At 34.2% G+C, this 24,749-nt stretch overlaps 1 protein-coding gene across 8 annotated transcripts in view; it reads right to left on the reverse strand.

Annotated features, from left to right (window-relative positions):
• The window catches only part of LOC138694734 (uncharacterized), a 30,643-nt gene extending 6,900 nt beyond the window's left edge, over nucleotides 1-23,743 (reverse strand). Inside the window, exons 1-4 of one of the 8 annotated variants that reach the window (XM_069818731.1) lie at nucleotides 23,495-23,742; nucleotides 15,885-16,045; nucleotides 6,610-6,699; nucleotides 2,472-4,250 (exon numbers count right to left, since the gene is read on the reverse strand). In XM_069818731.1, coding sequence (XP_069674832.1) covers nucleotides 3,803-4,250; nucleotides 6,610-6,699; nucleotides 15,885-15,955 — 609 coding nt within the window. In that variant the 5' untranslated portion in view covers nucleotides 15,956-16,045; nucleotides 23,495-23,742 and the 3' untranslated portion in view covers nucleotides 2,472-3,802. Of the gene's footprint in view, nucleotides 1-2,471; nucleotides 4,251-6,609; nucleotides 6,719-9,656; nucleotides 10,036-15,884; nucleotides 16,046-23,494 lie in introns of those variants that run through there. The other 7 variants (XM_069818730.1, XM_069818734.1, XM_069818733.1 and 4 more) reach the window with 7 other exon arrangements.
• Between the last annotated feature and the right edge of the window lie 1,006 nt (nucleotides 23,744-24,749).

Consider the following 24,749-nt stretch of genomic DNA (forward strand, 5'->3'; position numbering starts at 1 on the left):
AATCAAAGAAATGGTAAAGAACATTCTATGAACACATAATATGGCGCTTTGGAAAAATGAATATTAAAATTTAAAGACTAAGTACCTAATCAATTAACATTCATTACTTGTTGATATTACCTCTGATTGAGATTCTGGCTGACATATACAGTAGTGTCCACACCTGTGGAGTAAAGGTTAGCGCGTCTAGCCGCGAAACCAGGTGGCCCGGGTTCGATTCCCGGTCGGGACAAGTTACCTGGTTGAGGTTTTTCCGGGGTTTTCCCTCAACCCAAAATGAGCAAATGCTGGGTAACTTTCGGTGTTGGACTCCGGACTCATTTCACCAGCATTATCACCTTCATCTCATTCAGACGCTAAATAACCTAAGATGTTGATAAAGCGCCGTAAAATAACCAACTAAAATAAAAAAATATACAGTAGTGGCAAAAAAAAAAAAAACGGACCGGCCCTTGTAGCTGATTACAGAGCCTTGTTCACTCCAGGGCACGATAGACTGGTAACTAAGAATTTCGTGGTTGGAATCCTGGAAGGAAAGCAAACTTTTTTTTTTGTTCCTTATTCAAATTGATTCCCAATACTTTTCGATTGCAGCGATATTTTACTACTTAATTAACTTATTCCCAGAACATGAATTTTACCAGCAATCGAAAAGTATTGGGAGTAAATATGAATAAGGAACAAACAAAAGTTTTCTTCCCAGGCAGCATTCGAACCACGAAAGTCTCAGTTATCAGTCTATCGTGCTGTCACTGTGAACAAGGCTCTGAAATCAGCTACAAGGGTGGGTCGATTTTTTTTTGCCACTAGTGTACATCTATTATCAGGCAGTACATCTCATTTGGCGAAGTGTCAGAGGAATAACAATACTGTTTGTATACATCTGAAGTCTGATTAGTGGAATATGTCGCTAATCAGCGATGTATGCAATGGGGGAGGAAAGGAACTGGCCGCCATACCTCATTATCTCCTGGCCTAGTTTCCTCATAAGTGGTGCCATGTTGGTATCACTTGTGGGGTTCATATCTGTCTTCGGACAGTTGATTAAACAACAACTTGTTGATACTTCTCTTTTCCTTTGCCTCAGGATAAGAATTAGAGACGAATCAGAAGAAAACAATGCATAAATAAATGAATTTGCTTTGTTCTGGCAAAGATATCGGGCGTTCGGAAGTTGCAGCTAAAAGTTATGCATGCAATTTAGATATGTTTGTTTTGTATTATGTGTTACGATATAATTCGTTGGTGTTCAGGTAAAGGGGGTTAAGTCATTTTCTGTGCAAGTGGGCTTCTGTTCCCCAGAGGAATACCCAAGTTAAATTCCACAAATGAGTAAGCAAAAACCAAACAATTCTAGTATTTGATGTGTTTTATTTGTGTAGAAAATTATTTGCAATAAGGGTCTGATGTTTCATTTTCATTTAACTCAAAACTCATTTTTATGACATCTCCCAAACTCATTTTTATGAAATCTCGCTTTACCCAAACACCATCGAATTGAGGGAGTCAGCGCAACAATGGTCTAACCCTCCTCAATGCGAAAAATTAAATATTGAGCCTTCTGTTGATTCTGACGTGAACTATCATCCTACGAAGTGGAATAGACCAATCCACCATTATATAGCTTGTTAGGAAGCATGTAATTTTTCCCCCAAAAATATCACTTATAAATACATATAACTTCAACTTGCTTTTTCTAAATTTAAAAAAGTGGCTTAGACCACTGTTGCGCTGAACCCCTCAATTAATCTTGTATCCTAACCAACTCACTAGATCACAACCTTCTGGAAACGAATCTTAAAATATACGCGTTTCGCCATAGAATACGAAGACTGTCAGTTTGTCTTGCATAAATTTTTTCCTGGTCTCTTTAATTCTATCAATTTCCCTGGAAAAAATAGCGTGTAACACAGTTGCAAAAATGGTAATTGCAAAATTCGTATGATTGGAGTACTACTCGCTTAGCTCGTACTCCAACTTCCATGCCCATTTTGCAATAGAGTCGTTCTGCACTTGTATTACAATAATTATATTGTAAAATACAGATCAAGAAGAATATTTGGTACAAGTTATAGGGGAGAGTTGGGTAGTATCGGACATCGGGTAATATCGAACAGTGCGTTTCTTTCATCTACCACCAGATGATAGTACCTGAATGACATGGTTACGTTTTCTGTATGCGACATTACAGAAACGTAACCATGTTATTCAGGTACTATTATCTGGCGGTAGATGAAAGAAACTCACTGTCCGATATTACCCGATGTCCGATACTACCCAACTCTCCCCTACTAATACAACCGACAGATTTTGTTTCCTTTTCTTATACCTATTTAATATTTTATCTTATTATGAATTAAACAAATATGGAAAGTTGTGTATAGAAATTTTATCGCAGTCTTGGTTTGCAATTCTCATCATTGCTAACAACAAATAGTGATGAAAAAGAGATAAAAGATAAGACTCACACATTTTTTTTTTAATTAAAAGCGTTTAATGACTTTGTAGCTTGTTGATCTGACAGTACATCCAATACTAACAGTTTTAACACACAATTAAAGAGAAAACAGAGAGTGTACCCAGCATATAGGGAATTATAAGTATGAACACTTCGCGTCGGTACCTTTGATGTAGCAGTGACTGATTCCAATGACCTTCAAACCAGCTGAACGTGAGATTCTGCTTTTTCCCCAAGAGTTGGCATTGACATCACACCAGCTAACAGTCGACACAACGGAAATATAAGACATACAATTAATAAATCTAGATACATTATGTACTCAAAATAAATTCGACCGGTGAAATAATAAATCCGTCATTATCTTTAATTTCTAGAATCTACAGTTACTTTAAAATGAGAGTTGAGACGTTGATCACATCAACAATTAAAATATGTAATGATATGCAGTCAGAAGCTCAATACGTAGTAAATATTCATCCATAGATAGTTGCTAAACACTAGGATCGCTACTCTCGCCTCATTAAAGACAATGCGAAATAGTACCGGCACAGTCTATTGTTCTTAGCTCCCTCACAACTCAAGCTTCGTGACTATATATACTAGACTGTGATACCACTGACAATGGAAAAACAAAACTCCTATGAGAAGTAAAACGATACACTTATATACTGTAGGCCTATACAAATATTAAACCAATTTGATACATAAATTTTTAACGTAGCTTATTGTATATTTAATAATATAATTTATTACATATAAAACATAAACATTATTATTACAGCTAGTTTATCACTGAGAAATAAGGAAAAGTTGTTAATTTGAATTTATTGGAAACAAGGCCGTTACTGGATTATGCAACAAGGTAGGCGATGTTTGGATCCTGTGTCTCAAGTCTTATATTCAATTATTATCTAGGAACTCTAGCGTATGCTCGATTACACTATCCTCTAGCATTTGAAAGTGGAACTAAACGCCGACGGAACGCATGCGCACAGAAAAAACCGAACAGGAAAATTCGCTCAGTGCTCATTCTATATAATCCCTATTCGCTCGTGTATCTATAATTTGTAGTTAGTAAATACAAGTAGAAAGTTGATTGTTAATTATTAAAAAACATACAAAAATATATAGCCTATTAACTATAAATGCACAACTTGAGTAAAATCCAATCCTTGTCGACAGCTATCGTACTTAGATTGCAATGTAATTCTTTGTGCAATATTCTTCTTAAAGACAGAATCATTTCTTACTGTTTGTTAGTTCACCACTAGACGTTCACGCGGAAGTCTGAAAAATAATTTTTTGAATAGTCTGCTCTCGAAGTAGACACACACGTTTCGTTCATGGAGCAGGCAGCTGGAAAAGACGTTGAGCTGGATTTCCTGCAGGTCTTGCATTAAATATAGCAAGATCAGATGATGATGATGACCTTCGTTCGCCAGGATCCTTCTTAGATCCACAAATAGCAACCGAACATCCCCAATCACCTTCTTTAACAGGAGTTAAACAGATGACTACTTCTTTGAAATTAATACCACCTGTAACTATCTCAGTCTCGGGTGACTGGACTTTATCATTCAAAGGAACGCACGCAATTCCTGTGATAAACTCAGTAGGATGGCTGTACTTGAACTTATATGGCTTGTTTGAACGGCGCAGAACCTGTTGTCTGTATACAGTATCACCGACCTCAGGCACTCCTTCTATAAAGACGCACTGAGGAATGGTCGACAGCTTGGACATAATCCATCTCCACGCTTCTTGTAGTGCAGGCACAACACATTCACGTCTGAAAGATTATGAAAAAAGTGAAGCTCATTTTCAGTCATCCAGTCAATGTCCAGTTTAGTGCCTTAAGAGAGAAATAATTGAATTCATATTACTGCACATGCTTCTTTCATATAATACAGTTTTCTAAAATTATAGGGCGTAAACAAAGCTCAGATGTTTCCAGAATATAATATTCTAATACAGATTTTTATAGCAAGAAATGTATGTGGGATTGTGTAACCCACTGTTTGCAAAGCAAATAAAGTTGAATTTATATCAATGTATTTATATCTTTATAAAACTAGAACACTTTTATTAAGCTAAATAAATTCCAAAGAAAAATAACTTGACAAAAATGAGTTAGGCCCAATATAATGTATAATATATCACTCAATAGGATATACAGCTCGATTCAGCGTTAATGGCCCCTGTCCTTGGTTGTTTGGCTAGTGAGCGAGCTGTGTGTTGCGTCATAAGAAAGAAATTTAATCACAAATGGGCATGGGCAGGGAAGAGGAAAGAGGAAGAATGAAAATAATATCTATGCTCGAAGGCGAGGGACACTCATGTCAAGAAGACATTGTTTAGTAAACAGACGTAGTGGTTAGTAACAGGACGTTTGGAATAATATTGTGTTTTAAGACGGAGTGTACCGCGACATGATAAGAAGGAAGTGTTAGATGTTATGACGGCGCAGCCTGACCTGTGTGACCCGGCCCGCTAACAGTGATGAGTAACTTGCTCTCAGTCTATCTACTGACTATTTCAGGGGCCAAAATCCCTGAATCAAGCTGTAAACGTGAACTTTATTGCATACTTCTTCCTACGTGTATCTGAACAAAGAATCTATCAATCAATAACAATTAATAAATTATTAAAGCATAAGATTTTACAGTTTTACTTTGTGTTCAGAATATTTTTGGGTATTCCAGCCCGAATAAGTAGGTTGATCATCAGGTGAATCAAAAGGTACCGTACTTGTGAAATGTTGTGTGATGAAACATAACGTGTTTTGGAATAAAGAATGAAAATAAACAAAATCTATTATTTGGAATAGTTTGCGAAATAACTACTGTACTCCAACCAGGAGAAAGTCTCAGGGGAATGAGACGCAGCGGGGTGATGCTATGAATTAATGTTGATGTCATAAGGTCACACACGTGGGTAGACGCATCTCCATTGGATAACTCTCAAAGCACAAACGATAACACTGATACACACATATTTATACTACCCTAGTTACTGTGCTCCAACCACGAGAAAGTCTTTGCGGAATGAAACGCAGCGGGGTAATGCTGTGAATGAATGTTGATGTCATAAGATGTCATAAGGTCACACACGTGGGTACTCGTATCTCTATTGGCTCGCTCTCACAGCACAAACAATAACATTGTTACACACATATTTATACTACCCTACTTACAAAATTAGATCACTGTTATCTCCTGGTCTTTTAATCCCTCCATACAGGAAATAACATATGCAGGAGAGCGCATGGTTTTTAAACTGACGTTATAACGATAATATTATCTACTTCGCTCCAATAGATGACACAATAGTAAGCACATTCCTTTCACGGTTGATCTCCTGGTTGGAGAACAGTACAAAACTAGATCACGGTTAATTTCCTGGTCTTTTAATCCCTACATACAGGAAATAACATATGCAGGAGAGCGCATGTTTTTTTAAACTGACGTTATAACGGTAATATTATCTAGCTACTTCGCTCCAATAGATGACGCAATAGTAAGCACATTCCTTTCACGGTTAATCTCCTGGTTGGAGAACAGTAAAGTCGAAGTATTCTAAGATACGAAGACAATTATAATAAGTGTATAGCATCCTCTCTTTACCGGCCATACGTCATATATTCATTTACACATGAATGTCGCTGTGGATGGAACACACTTATGAACAGATATTCAAAAACAACAAGACTTCGCATTATAATAAATAGTGAAATTACACTGCTGGAACGAACGGGTACTTTCTAACTGCCAATAAGAAATTATTTAATGATAATGTTGTTCTGATGTTATTACAACCCCAATTAATGAATAAGTAACAGCAACCCCATGTAATATAAATCGAATTAGGCCTATAATATCACTGCGTTTCAAATTACACTTCAAAACATTGCATCTATGAAAGGATGCCGTGTGTTTAAAGCCATTTTTATTTTATGTTCTAAATAGCCATATCTTTCACCACGTAACATTTCACAAAAGTCTTTGAATCACCCTGAGTACTTCTCTGAAGATGGGACACGAATACAGTTCCCAAAGGAAGTACCAGCACACAATTAATAACCAAACGTCTTCATTTGAGAGGTGTAAGACATTCAGACACAATACAAAGCAATTAATGTTATTACATACGTGATTTCTATGATCGCATATCCAGCTGCCAAGCCAACCCCAGTTCTTCCTCCGAGTGCCACGAGCGCAAGGGGATCCATTTTGGGTATTCTGGTACAACAGAGAACTTCTAAGTTCAATCAGTTTTCAAATGCTGTAGAAACCCTTCCCCATCCTATCACTTTATAGAAGTTTCAATCCAGAAAACATGAATCTAAGAGTCAATAGGTTTATTCAGCAGTAAAAAGACTTGTTGGAACCTCATAAGTGACACCAATAAGGCATCATTCATGAAACAACTGAGCCAGGAGATAATGGGGAAGGGTGGCCAGTTCCTTTCCCCTCTATTGCTTACATCGCTGACTAGTAACATAGAACACTAATCTGTCAGCAAACGGATGGTGTTAGGTAAGAGGCTTAACCCTGATTTTTTAATGTGGCTTTTTTGCTGTAATTGGTTAAAATTTTGTTACAAATAGTGAAGATTTGTTTTTTGACAATTATATTTACATTCCTTCATATAAAGTAACTAATAAAAAGTGTTAAAATTTAATTATTATACTGTTTCTGAAAAAAAAAATTTTTTTTGGCATAAGCCCTTTTACCTGAACAACATCGATATACAGTATAAATAAATAATTTGGGAATTCATATTATTCTTAGTACAGCTATTTTAATACGCAATATTGTAACTGTTATCGGTATTTATTATAAGCTGAACACTATGTTCATATTCAGTTTCAAAACTAATATCGATGAAAAGAATTCCACTTTGATTTTATAATATTAACAATATATAGTGCATACATTTTATCTTTTCACAATTCAACATCGTCTTTCAGAAGATAAGCATTTTTAGCACGTTAACATTTGCAAAAAAGAAAGAAAAGAAAAAAAACTGTCTCTTCTACGGTGTATCTCACGTGTTCTCGACTCAACTGAGAGCTCAGTGCGACGTGTGAGCAGCTGCGTTGTGCACTGCCGCTTCCACTCTACTTCTGTCAACGTGAAAAGATAAAACATAAGCACTGTATATGGCGGAAGTGGGAGGAATAGTGGTCTTATCAATATCATATCGAAATTGAGATATCAGCACATATGCAACGCCAGAGCTTCAGAAATATTATTCAGAAGATTCAAAGCGAGAAAACGTATTCATTAGGGTGCAACATTGATCTACTTGATTGTTATTATTAATTTCTAGAGTTATGACCTCATTTGATATTCTAGAACTTTATAGAACATTAAATAGCCTGTTGTATTAAAACATTTCTTCCTAAGACGTTCGCATTACGGCAGAAACATTTGAGGAACTAGGAAAATAAAAAAAAAAAACAATAATTATTACCACCAATTTCCTATTTATTTGCAATATTTACACTGAAAATAATAACACAATAAGCATTTGGAAGAACACTGAATTACAATTTTAAACTTCTTGGCAAAAGTTGCATTTACACACTATTAACGTAACTTATAATATTTATAATATTTTTAAATAAGAATCATTGTACCGTAACGAATTAAAAAGCACATTCCAGTTTATAAGAAATATCACACATCAAGAAATGCTAACATACTAGTTCTATGTTCTAGTTAAACCATTGGCATGCAGGCACGTCAGATGTCGTGTTATATAATTCAATATTCAATATAATTACCAAATTTCTTCATTTTAGCTTACTATGTAAATGCAGCCCGGTACAATGAACGATACATTACTACGTAACTTCGGCCAAAAGAATCAAACAAAATGGGTTCGAGTCCCATTTACCTATACATAGACGTCCAATGTCAATGTAAGAAACCTGTGTTGTCTGACGTGCCAAAAAGTCAAAGGCGTCAAGAAAGCATGAAATAATATAAAAACCGCAAGCTAGAACCTCGACTGTTCAACCGAGAAATGTTAAAGAAAAACACGTTACAACTTTGCAACACATGCATTCGCATGCCAATTTCGTAACATTACCAACTGCAAACTAATTCACTCTCAAATGTAGAAATAGACTTCAAGTGAAGTGTTCATGTGGAGTGTGACAATATATGGCGCAGAAACATGGACATTACTACGAAACGAAGAGAAACGACAAGAAGCATTTGAAATGTAGGTATGGAGAAGAAGAATGGAGCGTGTGAAATTGGTAGACAGAATAAGAACTGAAGCTGTGCCAGAAAGAGGGGGTGAAGAAAGAGTAAATGCTGAAACTGATCAGAAAGAAAAAAATAAATTGGCTGAGTCATCGGTTAAGAAGAAACTGCCTATTGGAAGATGCAATGGAAGGAATGATGAATGGGATAAAAGTTCGGGGCAGAAGAAGATATCAGATGATAGACAACATTAATATATGAGTACCGATCGTATAATGAGACTAAAAGGACGGCGGAAAAAGAGGACGGATTGGAGAATCCTGGGTTTGCAGTGAAAGACTTACCCTTGGACACAAAAATATGCACAAATGCAGTCAGAAATGTACAATAATACAACTGAAATACTTTTATGAATATGTCCAATTCATTTACGAAAAACTCAACATATATTTTACACTAATTAGTGATAATGTTTTTAATTTTGTTCATATCACACTTGGAACTGAAGACTAATAATTTTTTCAGTTCAATCCATACTATACAACAATAATTTAGCATAATACATAACGGAATATAATTATTTTTGGATCGTCTGAAGATATGTTCATAGGAAATACAGCAGTATCAGTTGCATAAAACCTATCAATTTTTTAGTGTGACTAAATTCTAGTATAACGTCTTTATGGCACATAATACAACACAGAGTTTCTCCCATTTCCCCAACTCCACAAACTATTATAAAGCATTATAACGCAGCCTAAGTATTACTATTACAAATAATAGGCTTTTACATAACATCGACGCCAATTAAAACAGTCAAAAGAGTTGCACAATCACTTCTTACAAAATATACAAATTCATTGGTTACTTTTACACTAAAGTTATATTTTATAATTTAAACAACTTCTTACTGAAACAGTCCTTTTAGACGCAAAAAAAGATTTCTTGATTTGTTTTAGGGTGAACATAAAAAGTTGAACCTAATTATTTTTCAAGCACCCTCTAACCTGGATTCTGCATGCCCATGGCCCTTTTTGAACAGGCGCTAATAGAAGTTCTACATGGTTGTAACCCACGCCGCCACTGACAACTTCAGTTTCAGGAGAAGCAGTTTTATCATCTCTTGGGTGGCAAGCAATGCCGGTTATAATATGATGCTCGTCGTGGAATTTTACATTATGAGGAACATCTGTGCTTTTGGCTACAATTTGTGAGTAAATAATACTATTATCACTTGAACTTGGATCGACATCAACGTATGAGCACTGTGGTACTCGTGGTCTGGAGACGTACTCACAAACCCTCCCAAAAGCATTTTTTGCTCTGGTAAATAAGCCGCGACTCTCATGACTTTGCTCACTGCAAAATAAAAATGTTCATGTCATGTAATCTATCCCCAACCCTAAAAATACAACACTAATACTTATGCTGTGGGTCAGATTGAAAGTTTCTGCAAACTGATGTGTATAGCAACAAATTATTTCTGTTTTAGGCTTTATTGCTTCTCACAATATCCCCCTGAAATCTTATGAACTTGTCCATTCGATGGAACAAGTTGTCAAACCACTGCATCCACTTTTCTAGAGACACTTCGGACACCAGCTCAGGTAATTGAAAGCCTCAATCCCAGTTTCAGTGGTGTTAAAGGACTATCTGTGAATTTTCTTTATGCTCGACCATGCCGAAATGTAGTAATTATACACCTGGTAGCAGTCCTTTAATGCATGTCATTAAAGCACACCTATTCATTAAAGTTCAGGTTTTCTATTATTCTCGGATATGCAATCGAAAGACAACGAGGGAAACGTCACGCAGGCTGGAAATCCAATACTGTCGCAGAAGGTTATGTTCTGTTACTATAATAATTAGCGTTAATTGTAAATAATATTAAAATAAATTCAATTTGTCATCTCGTTTTTCAATTCTAAATCAATTTCCAGGTTATATCAAAATTAGTTCATGTTATTCTCTAAATTATATCAATGTCAATGACATTATTGTTCCTGGGAAAAAATCAATACTTTCGCGTCTGCGCACATCTCACAATTCACGAGCTTGCACAAGGTCACTTCTGCTCTTCAGTGAAATGCGAATAAAATGAATACTTCTGAATAATTTCAAGTTAGAAATATGGTCGAGCATAAAAAGTCGTATGAAACTTGCCTATAATGGTTATTAAGACGCTCGTATGAAAATTATGAAACTCGCTTGCGCTCGTTTCATAAACAAACATATTCGCGTCTTAATTGCTATCATTAGACTATAGGCTCGTTGCATAATGCACTATTTTGATGGATGGAAACAAACAAGTCGCATGGTTCCATATTATGATTGTGGGATGGATGAGTCAACAACTTTACACCTCAAGTGACCAAAAAGTTCACTGTCTGTTCCGCAATGTGGAACGATACATTGTCATTAAACATTGTGTTTTAATTCAATTATTGATATTCCAAATAATAAAAATATAATAATTATCTATTAAAATTTACAGAAGCCATAATATACGAAGATGATACGACTTCGAGATCGTTCTGTACACACTTTCTCCAAGACTGTTGGTAAATAAATAGTGCTATACCATTCTACATTAACAGTACGATGACCCTCCAGAGAAAAAGACTTGACAGGATCAGAGCGACGAAAAAATTAGGCAACCATCTTCTTGGTTATAAGACGAGAAAAACTCACTCCGGCGCAGAGGATCAAACCCGGGTCCTTGGTTCTACGTACCAAGTGCTCTAACCACTGAGCTACGCCGAAGTTCAATCCACAGCACCGGATCAATCCCCCTCCTCTAGTGTTTTTCCCTTTGAGGCCTTACTCATGTTCGACATATAATTTGACATATATTGTCAACTGCCATTAAACAAGGAGCGCACTCAATGGAGTGACTTGATGGCCGAGATTCTGCAGTATATTATGCACTGTTGGGCGAAGATCCCCGGCGCCGGAGCGAGTATTTCTCCTCTAATAACCATTGTTGCCATAACAGATATATTCTGTAGGACCTAAAATTAATCTTTACTTAAAAATACTTTGGGCCCCAAATTTCTGTCACTCGTCACTGTAGCAGGTCGATCCTTGTGGAAATCGTAGCTGATGTATCTCCACCTCTGAATTTCATTCCACAAACCAATCATACACAGTTTTTGCTTATGTTGATTAATCTTCAAATTTATTTTTAAGTCGTTGGATGCATTATTTTGATGTCAACGATAATATCAAATCATAAAAAATTATAATCAGAAGCTCCTGTTGACTTAAATTAATTTGTTAGACTGTTAACTACAGAAATATCTAGCAGCTAAACTAGGAAATATCATGTTATATATTTTTTTAATTAAAATAATGGCTGATATTTCTGGATCCCCGAAGTCATTGCCTATTTGAGAGCAGATTATTTATTATTCAACAAATATCTGTTGTATCTAACAAAATACAATCTAGTTTATTGCTATACAAAAATCAGTTTGTAGAAACTTTTAGTGTGACCATATTAAAATAAAATATGACGCTATAATTTTAAGTTTCGCATCATATCTGCACCACACATTTTTAAACACAAAAGCATAGTAATGAAACAAAGATGACTTCATTTCTTTCCATTGCGACTCAGAAAACAATGCACTATAAGTAACTCACTCGAATGAAACCAAAGACTGGAAGAAGTGACATTTCTCGCTTGAATTTTAATAATGCATATTTCATTTCACAGTAATTTCAGCTGAAAGACAGATTTTTCAACTTGTACAGTGTGCGATAAACATGATTTTCACAGTGTAAAATACCTACAGACTTCATCGAAATATTCAATACAAATTCCAATGCGGGACTAAATAAAAACATGAAAATGTCAGTATGGATATCCTGCAACGAGGAATCGAAGCGAAGTGTCCGTCCGATGTTTTCGTCTGAGTAACTCTGGAACTATAAAAATCCATTATTCAAAATTCATAAAAATGTTTATAGGAACTTGAACTCTATTTTAAAAGAAAAAATACAGAATGATATTGTGTATAATATAAATTCAAAGATTCTCATATAGTTTCACCTATAATTTTATTACATTTATTATTATTATTATTATTATTATTATTATTACTATGATTATCATTATTTATAATTTATTTATTAGTGATATCTAGAAATATAGAATTTTATTAGTGCATATTTATTGGCATATTTTTTAACGTTTATAAGGCATACTTGCATGCATATTTAGTACTTTCTACTAATGACTTATAGCAACATATTCTTTGGTTCATGATTTCGAAATTCTTTTTCAGCAAGGTAACTAATATTTTTCAGCTTAATATTTCATTAGACCAAAACATGTGACGACGACGACGATGACGATGACGATGACGATGATGATTATGATATTTCATAAGACTCGGAAAGAAACAGACATAGCCTATAAGAAGCCCGGTTCCAATCAATAGTCTATCTTATTCAAAATATTACGCTTTTTTTTTTTGTTACCATTCTTAAAGTTTGAAGATTGAAACTTTGCAGATTGATTTTCTTCTCTTTTATTGACATTTTATCATACAGATATATGCAGATTATCAAAAAAATGTGCTACGTAAGTTTTTTTTTTCGTAATTATGGAAAATCACAGAAAATGGATAAGAAGAATTTGGAAACTGACGCCTCAGATATTGCTTCATAATGCAACTTACCACATTAACAGCCAAAACAGTTCTTTAACTCTCGATAACATTTTATATCCAGATCAAAATATTTCGTATTAAGAGTTTAAGTAAATAATCTATAACAATTATTAGTATTTATTAACCGTATACGCATTCAAAAGAATCGAAATAACCCATAAAATTATTGCACATAGAGAATGGAAAGAAATGAAGATAATTATGGAATAGCGCACAAGTCGTTAAGTGATATGATACGAATGTAAAGTTTTCATTTAAATTACTATCCTGTAAATAAATTCATAACAGTGTTTGGGTATTCCTAAAACTAAGGTAGCATTGAATAAGAATATATTATAGCCTATACATACATACATACATACATACATACATACATACATACATACATACATACATACATACATACATACATACATACATACATACATACATACATACATACATACATACATACATACATACATACATACATACATACATACATACATACATACATACATACATACATACATACATACATACATACATACATACATACATACATACATACATACATACATACATACATACATACATACATACATACATACGCAAAGAATTGTGTGCGTTTTCACTGAAATATGGTTATTTAAATTTATCTTTAGGATGACTTAATTGGATTAATTTCTTACTTAACATATAAAATAAATTAAAATAACAAATTTCACTAAATATTACAAACTTTCAGCATCTATGGTGGGGAATTTCGTGTCTCATATCAATTTATAACCTGCTGTAATATAGCCTACTCGTCACAACGACATTTTTTAATTATGTGACAATTCTTAAACTACATTATAGAAAGTAATCTCACGTTCATGAAATTGCCATTCACACCCTAAAAATAGAGTATACACGAATAACCCATGCACTATAACGAACTTTCGCGTATGAATAACAACTTAAAAGATGTCGGGAATGTGTTAATGCAGACGGACACCATTTTTAGCAACTCCTATAACAAAGATTACTACTCATTACGAAATAAAAATACAGTTATTGTGTAATGGTATTCTTAATCAAAGTTATATGAGTAATAATATGCGGGAAGTTACGGTATTAAACACATGGACCTGATCAGATAGCAAGCCTATTCTTATGTCTATAGGTAAGACAAAGCACTTTCTTAAGGGGTTAGGTACAGCTTACAGCAGTAACATTTTGGAAATATTCAACTTTTTTTTCTCCATTACTGTATCATGTACAATAATGAAAATTGGTATGTTTACAACACTGTCCTTCAGCTATATGAAAAAAAAAAAATATTTTTAAGATTAAAAAAAAAATTATAAAAACTTTCGTTCAAAATTCAGTTCACTGTGCAGTGATGAAGCGTTTCCCACATAACTCAAAAACTATCCAACATCTTGTGATTAAATTTTTGTGTGCATTTATGCGTGTCATCTACAATATAATGCAAGATCACTCCTCTATCTTTGATAGATTGATAAAAATAAATTCATTTAAACATGGTCAAATATCAGTATTTTCTTCTAACACAACATAAAAACGTATTATTTATTAAGAAATGTAGTTGAAAGAGCATGGTATTGTAAACATGAGTTTCAGCAATAAAATAAAAGCGAGAGAACATGGAAAAGTTAACAAGTTTATGAGTTATGAGGGAAACGCTTCATCACTGCGCAGTGAACTGCCACCATTTTTGATTTTGAAAAAATATATATATAAGCAATTTTTTTTAAATCGTAAAATATTTTTTTTCATATAACAGAAGGACAGTGTTTTACACATACCAATTTTCATTATTGCACAAGACCAAAAGGCAAATGCCGGGTAATATTTTGGCGAATCCTCGGACCTCACCTCATCTCACTACATCTCGCTAAAATATTGTAAAAAATTGCACAAAATTGTAAAAATTGTAGAAAATTACTAAATTGTAAAACTGTAAAAATTTGTAAAAATTGTAATTGTAATATTGTAAAATTTTGACTTGTTCCACATCTTAAAGCTTCATTGCTCATGTAAGATCTATGGAATAAAATAAATAAATGAATGAATGAATGAATGACTCAATCAATCAATCAATCAATCAATACAGTAATGGAGGAAAAAATGTTGAGTATTTCGAAAACTTTTACTGCTGTAAGCTGTACCTAACCCCTTAACTTAATGCAATTGTTATGGAGAATATTTGGGGATGGAACAAATTATGAAGTACCATAAAAATCACATCATTTACCTCTACTGCGCAAAATTTCGTTTTATAGTCTTCGAAGCACGAACGTGGCACTCTTTCACAGAGACATTCGTTAGAAATTCTGAAACGCGAATTTGCTTTAAACTTGAGACATGATAACGAAATGCTGATTTGATTTATCAGGGACACATACACTCAGGTCAACAAACATACTTCAGACAGGCAGACACGCTTAATAAAGCAGATGCTTCTGATGCATAACAAATGCATGTAACATTGCACATTTATAAAGTAAAACATTACAACATACAATAAGATGGAAATCTACTTACTCGGAATCCGTCTGTGAAACCGCAACATCCGCCTGTGAAACTCCAACATGACGTTGATCGTTTGCCGACATTTTGAGGATGCTCAAGGGAACAAGAGGTGCACCTGTACTTTTGAATCTGTGCTTTATACTCACAGATAGACCTGCAAGTTACAAGAGCACCTCAAGAAACACCGATGGATTAATAATTCAGTTCCATATACATTAAAAAAAATCATAATCAAATACTCTTAACAAGAAAGAAATAACAGCTTCATAACGATCATACGCTGCCGGTCGTGGTGTAGGTCTACATACGGTTAAGGCGTGCAGCGTCGAAGTTATGCATAAGCCACTGTCGTGAGTTCGAAATTCGTTTAGAGCACACATGCTTGTTTATTTTCAATGTGATATGCTGGTGGAAATCCGACATCGTGATGACTCACATTACGAGAGTCCCACCAACAGTACGTCTAACGTAGCCTAAAATTCTTGTTACTAATGACAGCGAGAAGAATCCGAGGTTTCTGCATGGGATTACCTGACAATCGACTTATAGTTGGGAAAAAGGTCGGAAAAAATCCAACCAGGAATCAGCCTAAGCGAGATTCGAACTCACACTCAAGCGCATCCGAGTGGCCCTGTTGCGTGGCTAAATCTTCATTGAAAGCCCTACGCGAACAGATCCATAGTTTTTATTAGCTGAAGCTTGCAGTCCTGTTAGGCTACTGATAGCAAAGATCGGCCACCGACCGCCACAGATGTGTCTTTGCGCTTAATGTCTGATTGCCTCCATTTAAACCAATGCATTTCTAGTGAGAGGAGCCAATAAATGTCGTTGTAGTAAAAGGATTTAAAAAGTAAAAGCATGCTTTTTCTATGGGCGTACATATCATGGAACCTCGCAAGGAGGAAAGAAATTAACAATCTCACAAATGGTAATAGCAATGAAGTCCAATGTGTTTGCTGCTTTCACACATAAAGGAAGCAATTGATCACAGAGTAACATAACGATGAGAAGGATTACTCCAATTTAAAAAATCCAACGACTCCATCCGAAATCGAACCCGCAACCTCCTGCTTTGTAGCTTTGCGCCTTAATCGCTACATTCCACTCAACGCTAACTGCACATATAATATAACTTTCCTCACCCACCTATCTTGCACCAAATATCCTCCGTTCTCTCTTTATAAATGGTCTGAATATGGCATTCTTAGGAAATCATTTGCAACTCAAGTGAAGCTAACACAATTTTATACACCCTAACATTATTATTAGTTACTTAGTCTAAAATTTATACCTGTATGTCACAAATTAACCTGTCTTTAAACATAAATGAAAGTCTTCAACTAATCACTCGTATAACTAAATCGAATGAATGTTAATTTACGCAAATTTTCTCTCACGTTTTACTCGTTTCGTATAATTAGTCATTTTGTTACGTTCTGGATGATACTATACTTTATAGTTTATTTTCTGTAAAGCGATACGGTATAAAAAATATGAAATCACTTAAAATTCACCGAATGAAAGAAGAACTGCCGTTTTGTGAACTGCAGTCAGAAGATATTTTCTACTATCCTAATTAATTTACATATTATATAGTTTAAATGGATGTATTTAATCGATTTATCGATTATTATCGATAATCGATTTTATAATAAATTGGGGTGGAGCAGCATCATCTGTACTTAATCCATTAATTTTATTACACAGAAGATTAATAAAAATTTGTCTGACCAAAAATATGGATTATCCAACAAATTTAATTTATACAGATTTTAAATTATTAACTATTTTAGAAATTAATAAATACAGTTTACTAACTTACTACCACAGAAATCAAATAAAACATAAATCTAACCGACATGAATATCGAACTCTAATACAAAAGTATACTTTCCCATTAATTGAGCCTAAATGTCACAAGTGCAGCTCTTAAACACGGTGCTAGTTTCGCCCCAAGACTTTATAATAAAATTACAAACCATTTTCCAAATTTTAAATAAAATTACAAACCATTTTCCAAATTTTAAATATTTTAAAATTGAAGCTTTTAATAAAGAAATTAATCAAATTATTCATGACATATAATATTAACAAATGTATTTTTTTTATCTTTTATTTCTGTCGACTATATTCATATTTTTATTGAATATCACTGGCTTCTGTGTGATTATCAATTTATATTAAATGTGCTTTTTTCTCTCTTTTTCTCTTTCTTCTTTTTTTTTACTCGTGTGTTATTTATTGGTTTGAATTAAGTTACTTACTGTATTTAGTAAACTGTCCTTGTAAATTTTATGTTATATTATTGGCTAAGACCACACCGTACACGAGCCTGGCTCTTGCGGTAGTGGCTAGAAACATTTTTGTTTCATAAATCTAATTTGTACTCACTGGCTAGCTAGTTAAATAAATAAAATAAATAAATTTTGCACATTTTTAGTTGGTTATTGATGACATTTTATCAACTATTAGCTTATTTAGCGTCGATGTCAGTGGCGATAGGGAAATGGTATTTGTGAGATAAAGTCATAATTCGTCATGAATTGCCTGACAACCACCTTAAACTTGGAAAAAACTTCGAGAGAAAAAAAAACGAATTCTAATGCTATATAAATGAAGTACACTTCACTAAGGCTACAGTAATCACCAGCTGGTTTTGTCTAGTGGGGGTCTTAGGACTTCCACGACTTAGAAAATTCACAACAAAACGTAGCCCTATATATAATATAATAAAGCATTTAATAGTTAATTTCTTCCAGGAATTACACGCTAACTTTTCACTAAAAATTACTATATTTCATGTGCATAATAAATTGATATATAAATTGACTAGCAAACTGAAAAAATCCGTTCATTACTTTAGGATAAATTGTTACACACAAAACGAAAACATATTAGGGCATACTCAACACCATTTTTCGGTATCAGAGATACTGAAAACATGTATTTCTGCGAAAATCTCGAAATAAACATTTTCGTCATCACATTTTGTTATACTTTGTATGATGAATGATAAGATAAAAATTAAGAGACATGATTTTTTTCAGACGGAACAAGGCTATGAAGGAATAACCAACCATATTACTATGTGACACAGATCACAAAGATTATTATCGTAATGTGAAAATAACGTACGCATTTGAATTTGAGTGTGAATCGCACCATTACAAATATTTTGAGAATACGTTACTAATTAGCGCATATATTATGTTAAGGAGATTCTAAATATTAGTATTTAGGTATGATTCATTTTCCATTCGCACAATTTGGAGTTAAATATTTGTCCAGAAAATCTATGCTAAAGGGGACACTTTTTTATTTCACTGACTTCTGCGAGATGTGATAAACACAAATAATTTCAACACAAAAATCGTTTGACACTTACTTTTATATATTCTAATGCACTATTGTAGCCCCCCGCCACTTGTTACCAATATAACAATCGAGAGATCCAGGACGTAATACTACGGAAACGGACCATTTTCCTAGTAGGCTAATTCGTCTCGGGCATCTCGCATAGCAAGTTATAGGCTATTCATAATTAATAGAGGGGAAGGGAGATGTGTCTCGTTTAGCGTGGTTCTTCTGGAGAATCTCCCTTCCTCTCTATTAATTATGATCATAACATGCGAGAGATCTAGGACCAATTACTAGGGAAATGGTCCATTTTCTTCGCTTTCGAGTGCTATATTGGTAACAACTATATGGGTGGAGGAGTTACAATAGTGCATTAAGATATACAGGTAAATATCAAACGATATTTATGTTGAAAGTATTTGTCGCTGCTAACCATAACTACATGTCTATCGATATAATATATTATACATCTCACAAAAGCCAGTGAAGCAAAAAACAAAATTGTGCCTCCTTAAGTGTAGCTTTACTAGAGATTTACCGACATATCAAATAGTTGTTAATGTTTTTATTAAACTTAAGGTATTAACTTGAAATCTGTGAGATAAATAATGCGCAAACTGGTTTGGAACTGTTCCGAAATCTGTTTCAGCTGTACCTTCAATAGTATGTGTGAAGTCAGGAGATAAGGGCGGATATGGGTTAACTTTATGAGCATTGCGCCACTTACGCTCCCAACTCATGACGTTCCTGAATGCAAGTGAAGTAATATAGTATTTTTGGTGCAAGCAACATACAACTTTTGAGGGAGAAAAAATTCAACTGTATGTCGGATGAAATCCCTAGACAAGTCCGACCTGTTGTAAGGAACACACAGAAGATTCCAGATCAGTTTTCAGGGTAAGATGCACTAAGTGTTGTCCAGTTCCTTAAACTGTCATGCAATTTGGTAAACGTTGAACAAGAAGAATGCTGTGATTTTAATGAGAAAAACATTGACCAAAAGACAAGCAAGAAAAGTTTCAACTGATTATGTAATATTTTAATTGTCATATAAAATATTACTTAATACGATTGTTAATCAGTTTATTAAATTAATTCAGCAAATTATGTAAAAGGACAATCTAAATCACCTTCTAACTGATATGTGTTAGCACACAATCTGATTAGCTTACTGTAAGTATTTATTTTATTTAGCCCAATGATAAATTAGTCTAAATATAACTTCAAATTTATATTTCTTCAAATATGAAAAAATATAACGTTAGAAAAGCTGCATCGTTTTTACTAAATAATTATCTTTTAAAACGTCAGACCCTAAAATTTATGACGCAGGCTTAGTGCCCACACATAACCAGAATGAGATATTTTATATTTCAAAAGTGTTATACATAGTTTCAGTTTAAAAATTATTGAAATTGTTCTGATCGCAGTAATGATGATGATGATGATGATGATGATGATAATTTACTTAGTTCCCTTGCGTTCCACTAGTCAGAGCTAATGTTCCTTTCAAGGTTACGATTGCACAACAGACGTCTAGACGTAATGAACTTGAACTGCTCTATTCTCCCTACAGATGGCACAGCAATAAAATTCTACGGGGATACCAACTTTGCGAATGGCACTCACAGAGATAGGCCTATCCAATGTGTATGTGTGTCGGCAGTCATTCACGGGGCTAACATATGTTGGTTTACGTTGCTTAGAACAAGTTTATGTAGAATACAGAAGAAAGTAATATAAGTTCAGTTAGATGATAAAGGTTAGACTTTAAGATTGTTTACGTTGGTTTCAAATACGGTGGAAAGGTGTTAGGCTTGGTTAACTTAATTGAAGTTTGTTTAAGGCACTAAGGTTGCGGTAGATAGGATTGCTATGCGAAGAAAATTATATATGAAAATAGAGTTCTCAACCGTCCAGAATTCGGCGGAATTGACCAGAAATCGTATATGTGCCGGATGGCAAAAATCCCGGAATTAGAATGATTTCCGATCGGTAGAGTATGGGTGATAGAGACAGAAAAAAGTCTTGAGTCAAGTGTTTCTCTTCTTTTACCAGAAATTTACAATATCTTTCAAATTGATGTAAGTCTGAAATTTCATTTTTTTTTTTCTCAATGTCTTTTTTGACTCTAAAAACTCTACTCACATGAAGTAACTAAAAATGGCTAAATATTCACGTAGTTAAGTTGAAGATTCTTTGTATTCTTAAAATTTCACTACATACTCCCAATGAAGATGAAGTAGAAATAAAATTTATATAAAAAATTATAAAGCCCCAGAATATAAGGAATTTTTAAAACTAATTTATTTTGTTTTATCAGTGTCTGTTTTCAATGCTTACGCCTAATATGGGAGGGATTTTAGTTTTATTCCACAGACACCATAAAAGGACTGAATTGAAAGCAGAAATTCTGGTGAAACTAAATTTCAACATTCCGTAAAGCTTACTGAGTTCTATGACTATGTTAAGACTAGATAAGATAATGAAAAAGAGATCTAAGTCTCAAGATAAATAGAACTTGTTTAAAAACTGAACTACGATATCTGCCAACACTAATTAGTACCAGTGTTGTCTAAAAGTTATCAAAACAAGACGTTGATGTTTATGTATCAATACATTAACTGCAAATTGACTGTTTACCCACTCTCACAATGAGTGACTTAAAATTTGAAATGTGATGATTAGTATGTAGGGTAAGACAATCAACATATTAAATTAAAATTACGATACTAACTGTTATGGGCTGGGCTTTATTCATACAGATTATTTCCTCACAAAAAGTTCGCCAATTACTCTTAATTTGTCCTTGGTTCAAGAACGTTTTTCCTTCTGCCTCGTATATGTTGCCCTGAAATTCACTGCTCCAAATTCGGGAACCCTATCCGGAAAAGTCACGGTAGCCAACATTAACATATAATTATAATAGAGTATTAATTCCGAGTACAATTTCAGTCACAATACATTAACCACATATGTTGATTTTGCAAAAGCCATAATAAGCGCCCGAAAGCTATGAGACGGTTTTCTTACTTTAGATTAATGTCTGGTATAGTATATTACATTATTTAGATTGCAAATATTTTAATGTCGCGATATTACTATATACGAGAAATTAAGTCAAATATCTCTCCGGACGGCCCATTATGGTACATAATAAAACCACGTTTCATGGCAGAGTGGACAATGTTACTTGTTTGTTAATATTTCCTCTTTGTTCATTGCATTTCAATGTCGCCATATTGGTGACATCTATAGGATTCCAAAAATATATTTCAATATTGCCATATTGATGGGGTATCAGTTATATAATTTATGAAAACATACAAAATTTCGCTAATTATTTCATCATAATTAGGCCTACATAGTTCATTATGAACTTACATCAAGTCTACATGATTATATCATGTCATATATTCCGGCGTCCACCATTTTGAAATGCATCAAGATACGAACAAAGGATTTCAGTGAATCTAACTGCACATATTTTGAACATTAAATACTAATGAAAACCATAACTTTTTCACGATTAATAAGTAATGTAACAAACGAAAATGTAAAATTTGCCTTTAGTTGGAATAGGTCCTAATTGTATCGGCCGGCGACCGGCTCTGGCGAACAATTTAAGAGGACACTATGGTGAAATAATTGTGAGAAATTAAGAAAACCCATTGAAAAATTTATTGTGGCTCTCTAATAGACCGAGCTCAAAAAGCTAATTAATTTATGTTCCCATGACTATTTTCAAGCTTTTGAGCTAATATGAATTAAAAATTGTGGAAATTGTGATGTAAGGAGCCTTTTTAGTGACGTCAATATAAAAATACATTTACAAAGTATCATTTCAAAACTATTAGCCCTAATGGCACAAAATGTTATAGGCCTACAGATGATAGTATTGTAGGCATGTTTATGTAGTTTAAAATTAATAAATTTTGGATGATAATTGTAAAAGTTTTAAAACTCACCGAAGTGTCCCCTTAACAGCAAAGCAGCCACTATGAAACCGCTAAATACAAAAGTATCTAAATATCTGCTCATATATCCATGGCCGGACATATACACCGAAAACACAGGAAAATATTAAGATGTAGGCCTATTTTGTAAGTGCTAATACCCTTAAAAACTATCATTTTCTTAAAATTACTATTACTATCACATCATTAACAATTAGTCTACACGGAAGTCATTCACAATAACCAAAACAGATATAAGCTAAATATTAAACTTCTATAGTAAATTAGCAAAATAATTCCTACACTTACTTCAAGTACTGGAGAATATGCTCGAAAGGAATCAATAGTATACTCTTGTGTACTCTTTATGTTTCACTGCTTGATCGCTGGAGAACACGTCTTGTTTCCTCCGCCTTCACAAGAAGAATGAGACCGATTCATATAGAGCACTTCCGAATTATCCTGGAACATTAACTGTCTGTGTATTCTTGTCTGTTCATGATTTCGCGGAACGCTTCAAGATGACTGTGGCGCGAGTAATCCTATTGGCCAGCTGCGAACAAGGAAAGTGCGTAAAATATGCGCGGGAACCAATGAAGCATTATACATGGATGGCGCGACCGCCACAGGAATATTCCCGTTCAAGGTTGAAAATGCGTGTTTTATATTGGGATTCGGTGCACGTAAATCCTATTCGAACGACCCCTCCGTGGATGACGTCATAAGCGCGTGGGTGTGGCGACAAATGGTCTGCTGTGAAGTTCAACAGCTTCTGTATCGCATAAGGAAATGTTTATAAAAATATATTGACAGACTAACTGCTTATCTTCCCTCTTCTCAAGATTGTCTCCGTCCGTCAAAACTTACGGAATTTCAACGTAGCGGACGGGAAAAAAAATGGCTTTGACGGGTGACGGATTTTCTGGCAGAAATTACGATTTACATCAACTTTTGACATTTTTAGCTGCTGTCATTTTTAATTCTTTAATTTTTGGGAGATTTTACTTTTTATTTGAACAGCCCTGTCTGTTCCGTACTAGGTTTAACCTCTTCCCTTACTATATATTTTACCAGTTTTGTGAAAAAAAGTGTCATATCTTTTTATTTTCGTAAAGAGGTCATTTAATATTGCAGAATCACTGTACATCACTAATTTTCTTACATACCTAAAAAATCACTATGAAATAGACATACATTCATACCTGAATTATTATCCCGAGTTATCTCGTGCACCTTGATTCCAGCTCTGGTAGTTGTCCCACTTTGATTTTCTCCTGAAGTATTTACCAACTTATGTTTTCTTTATGGATTAATTTATGAGGTACAATACCAGTGCTGTTATCAAGGTGTTAAATGTTGCTTGTCGTGTGATAGATCGAAAGCAGCGTATTACGCACAGTGGCACATTGCATTCCGGACAGTAGTATCTACTCTCCTATATGAGAGCGTTTTGGGAAGAATGGTGTAGCAGTCATTGAATATTTGTACCAGTACATCTGTTCTTCAGGTTTGTGAATAATGTTCTGCAGTACAATGCCCAAAAGTACACGTATTTCAGAGTCTG

Source organism: Periplaneta americana, chromosome 2, assembly GCF_040183065.1.
Source record: "Periplaneta americana isolate PAMFEO1 chromosome 2, P.americana_PAMFEO1_priV1, whole genome shotgun sequence".
Classification (NCBI taxonomy): domain Eukaryota; kingdom Metazoa; phylum Arthropoda; class Insecta; order Blattodea; family Blattidae; genus Periplaneta; species Periplaneta americana.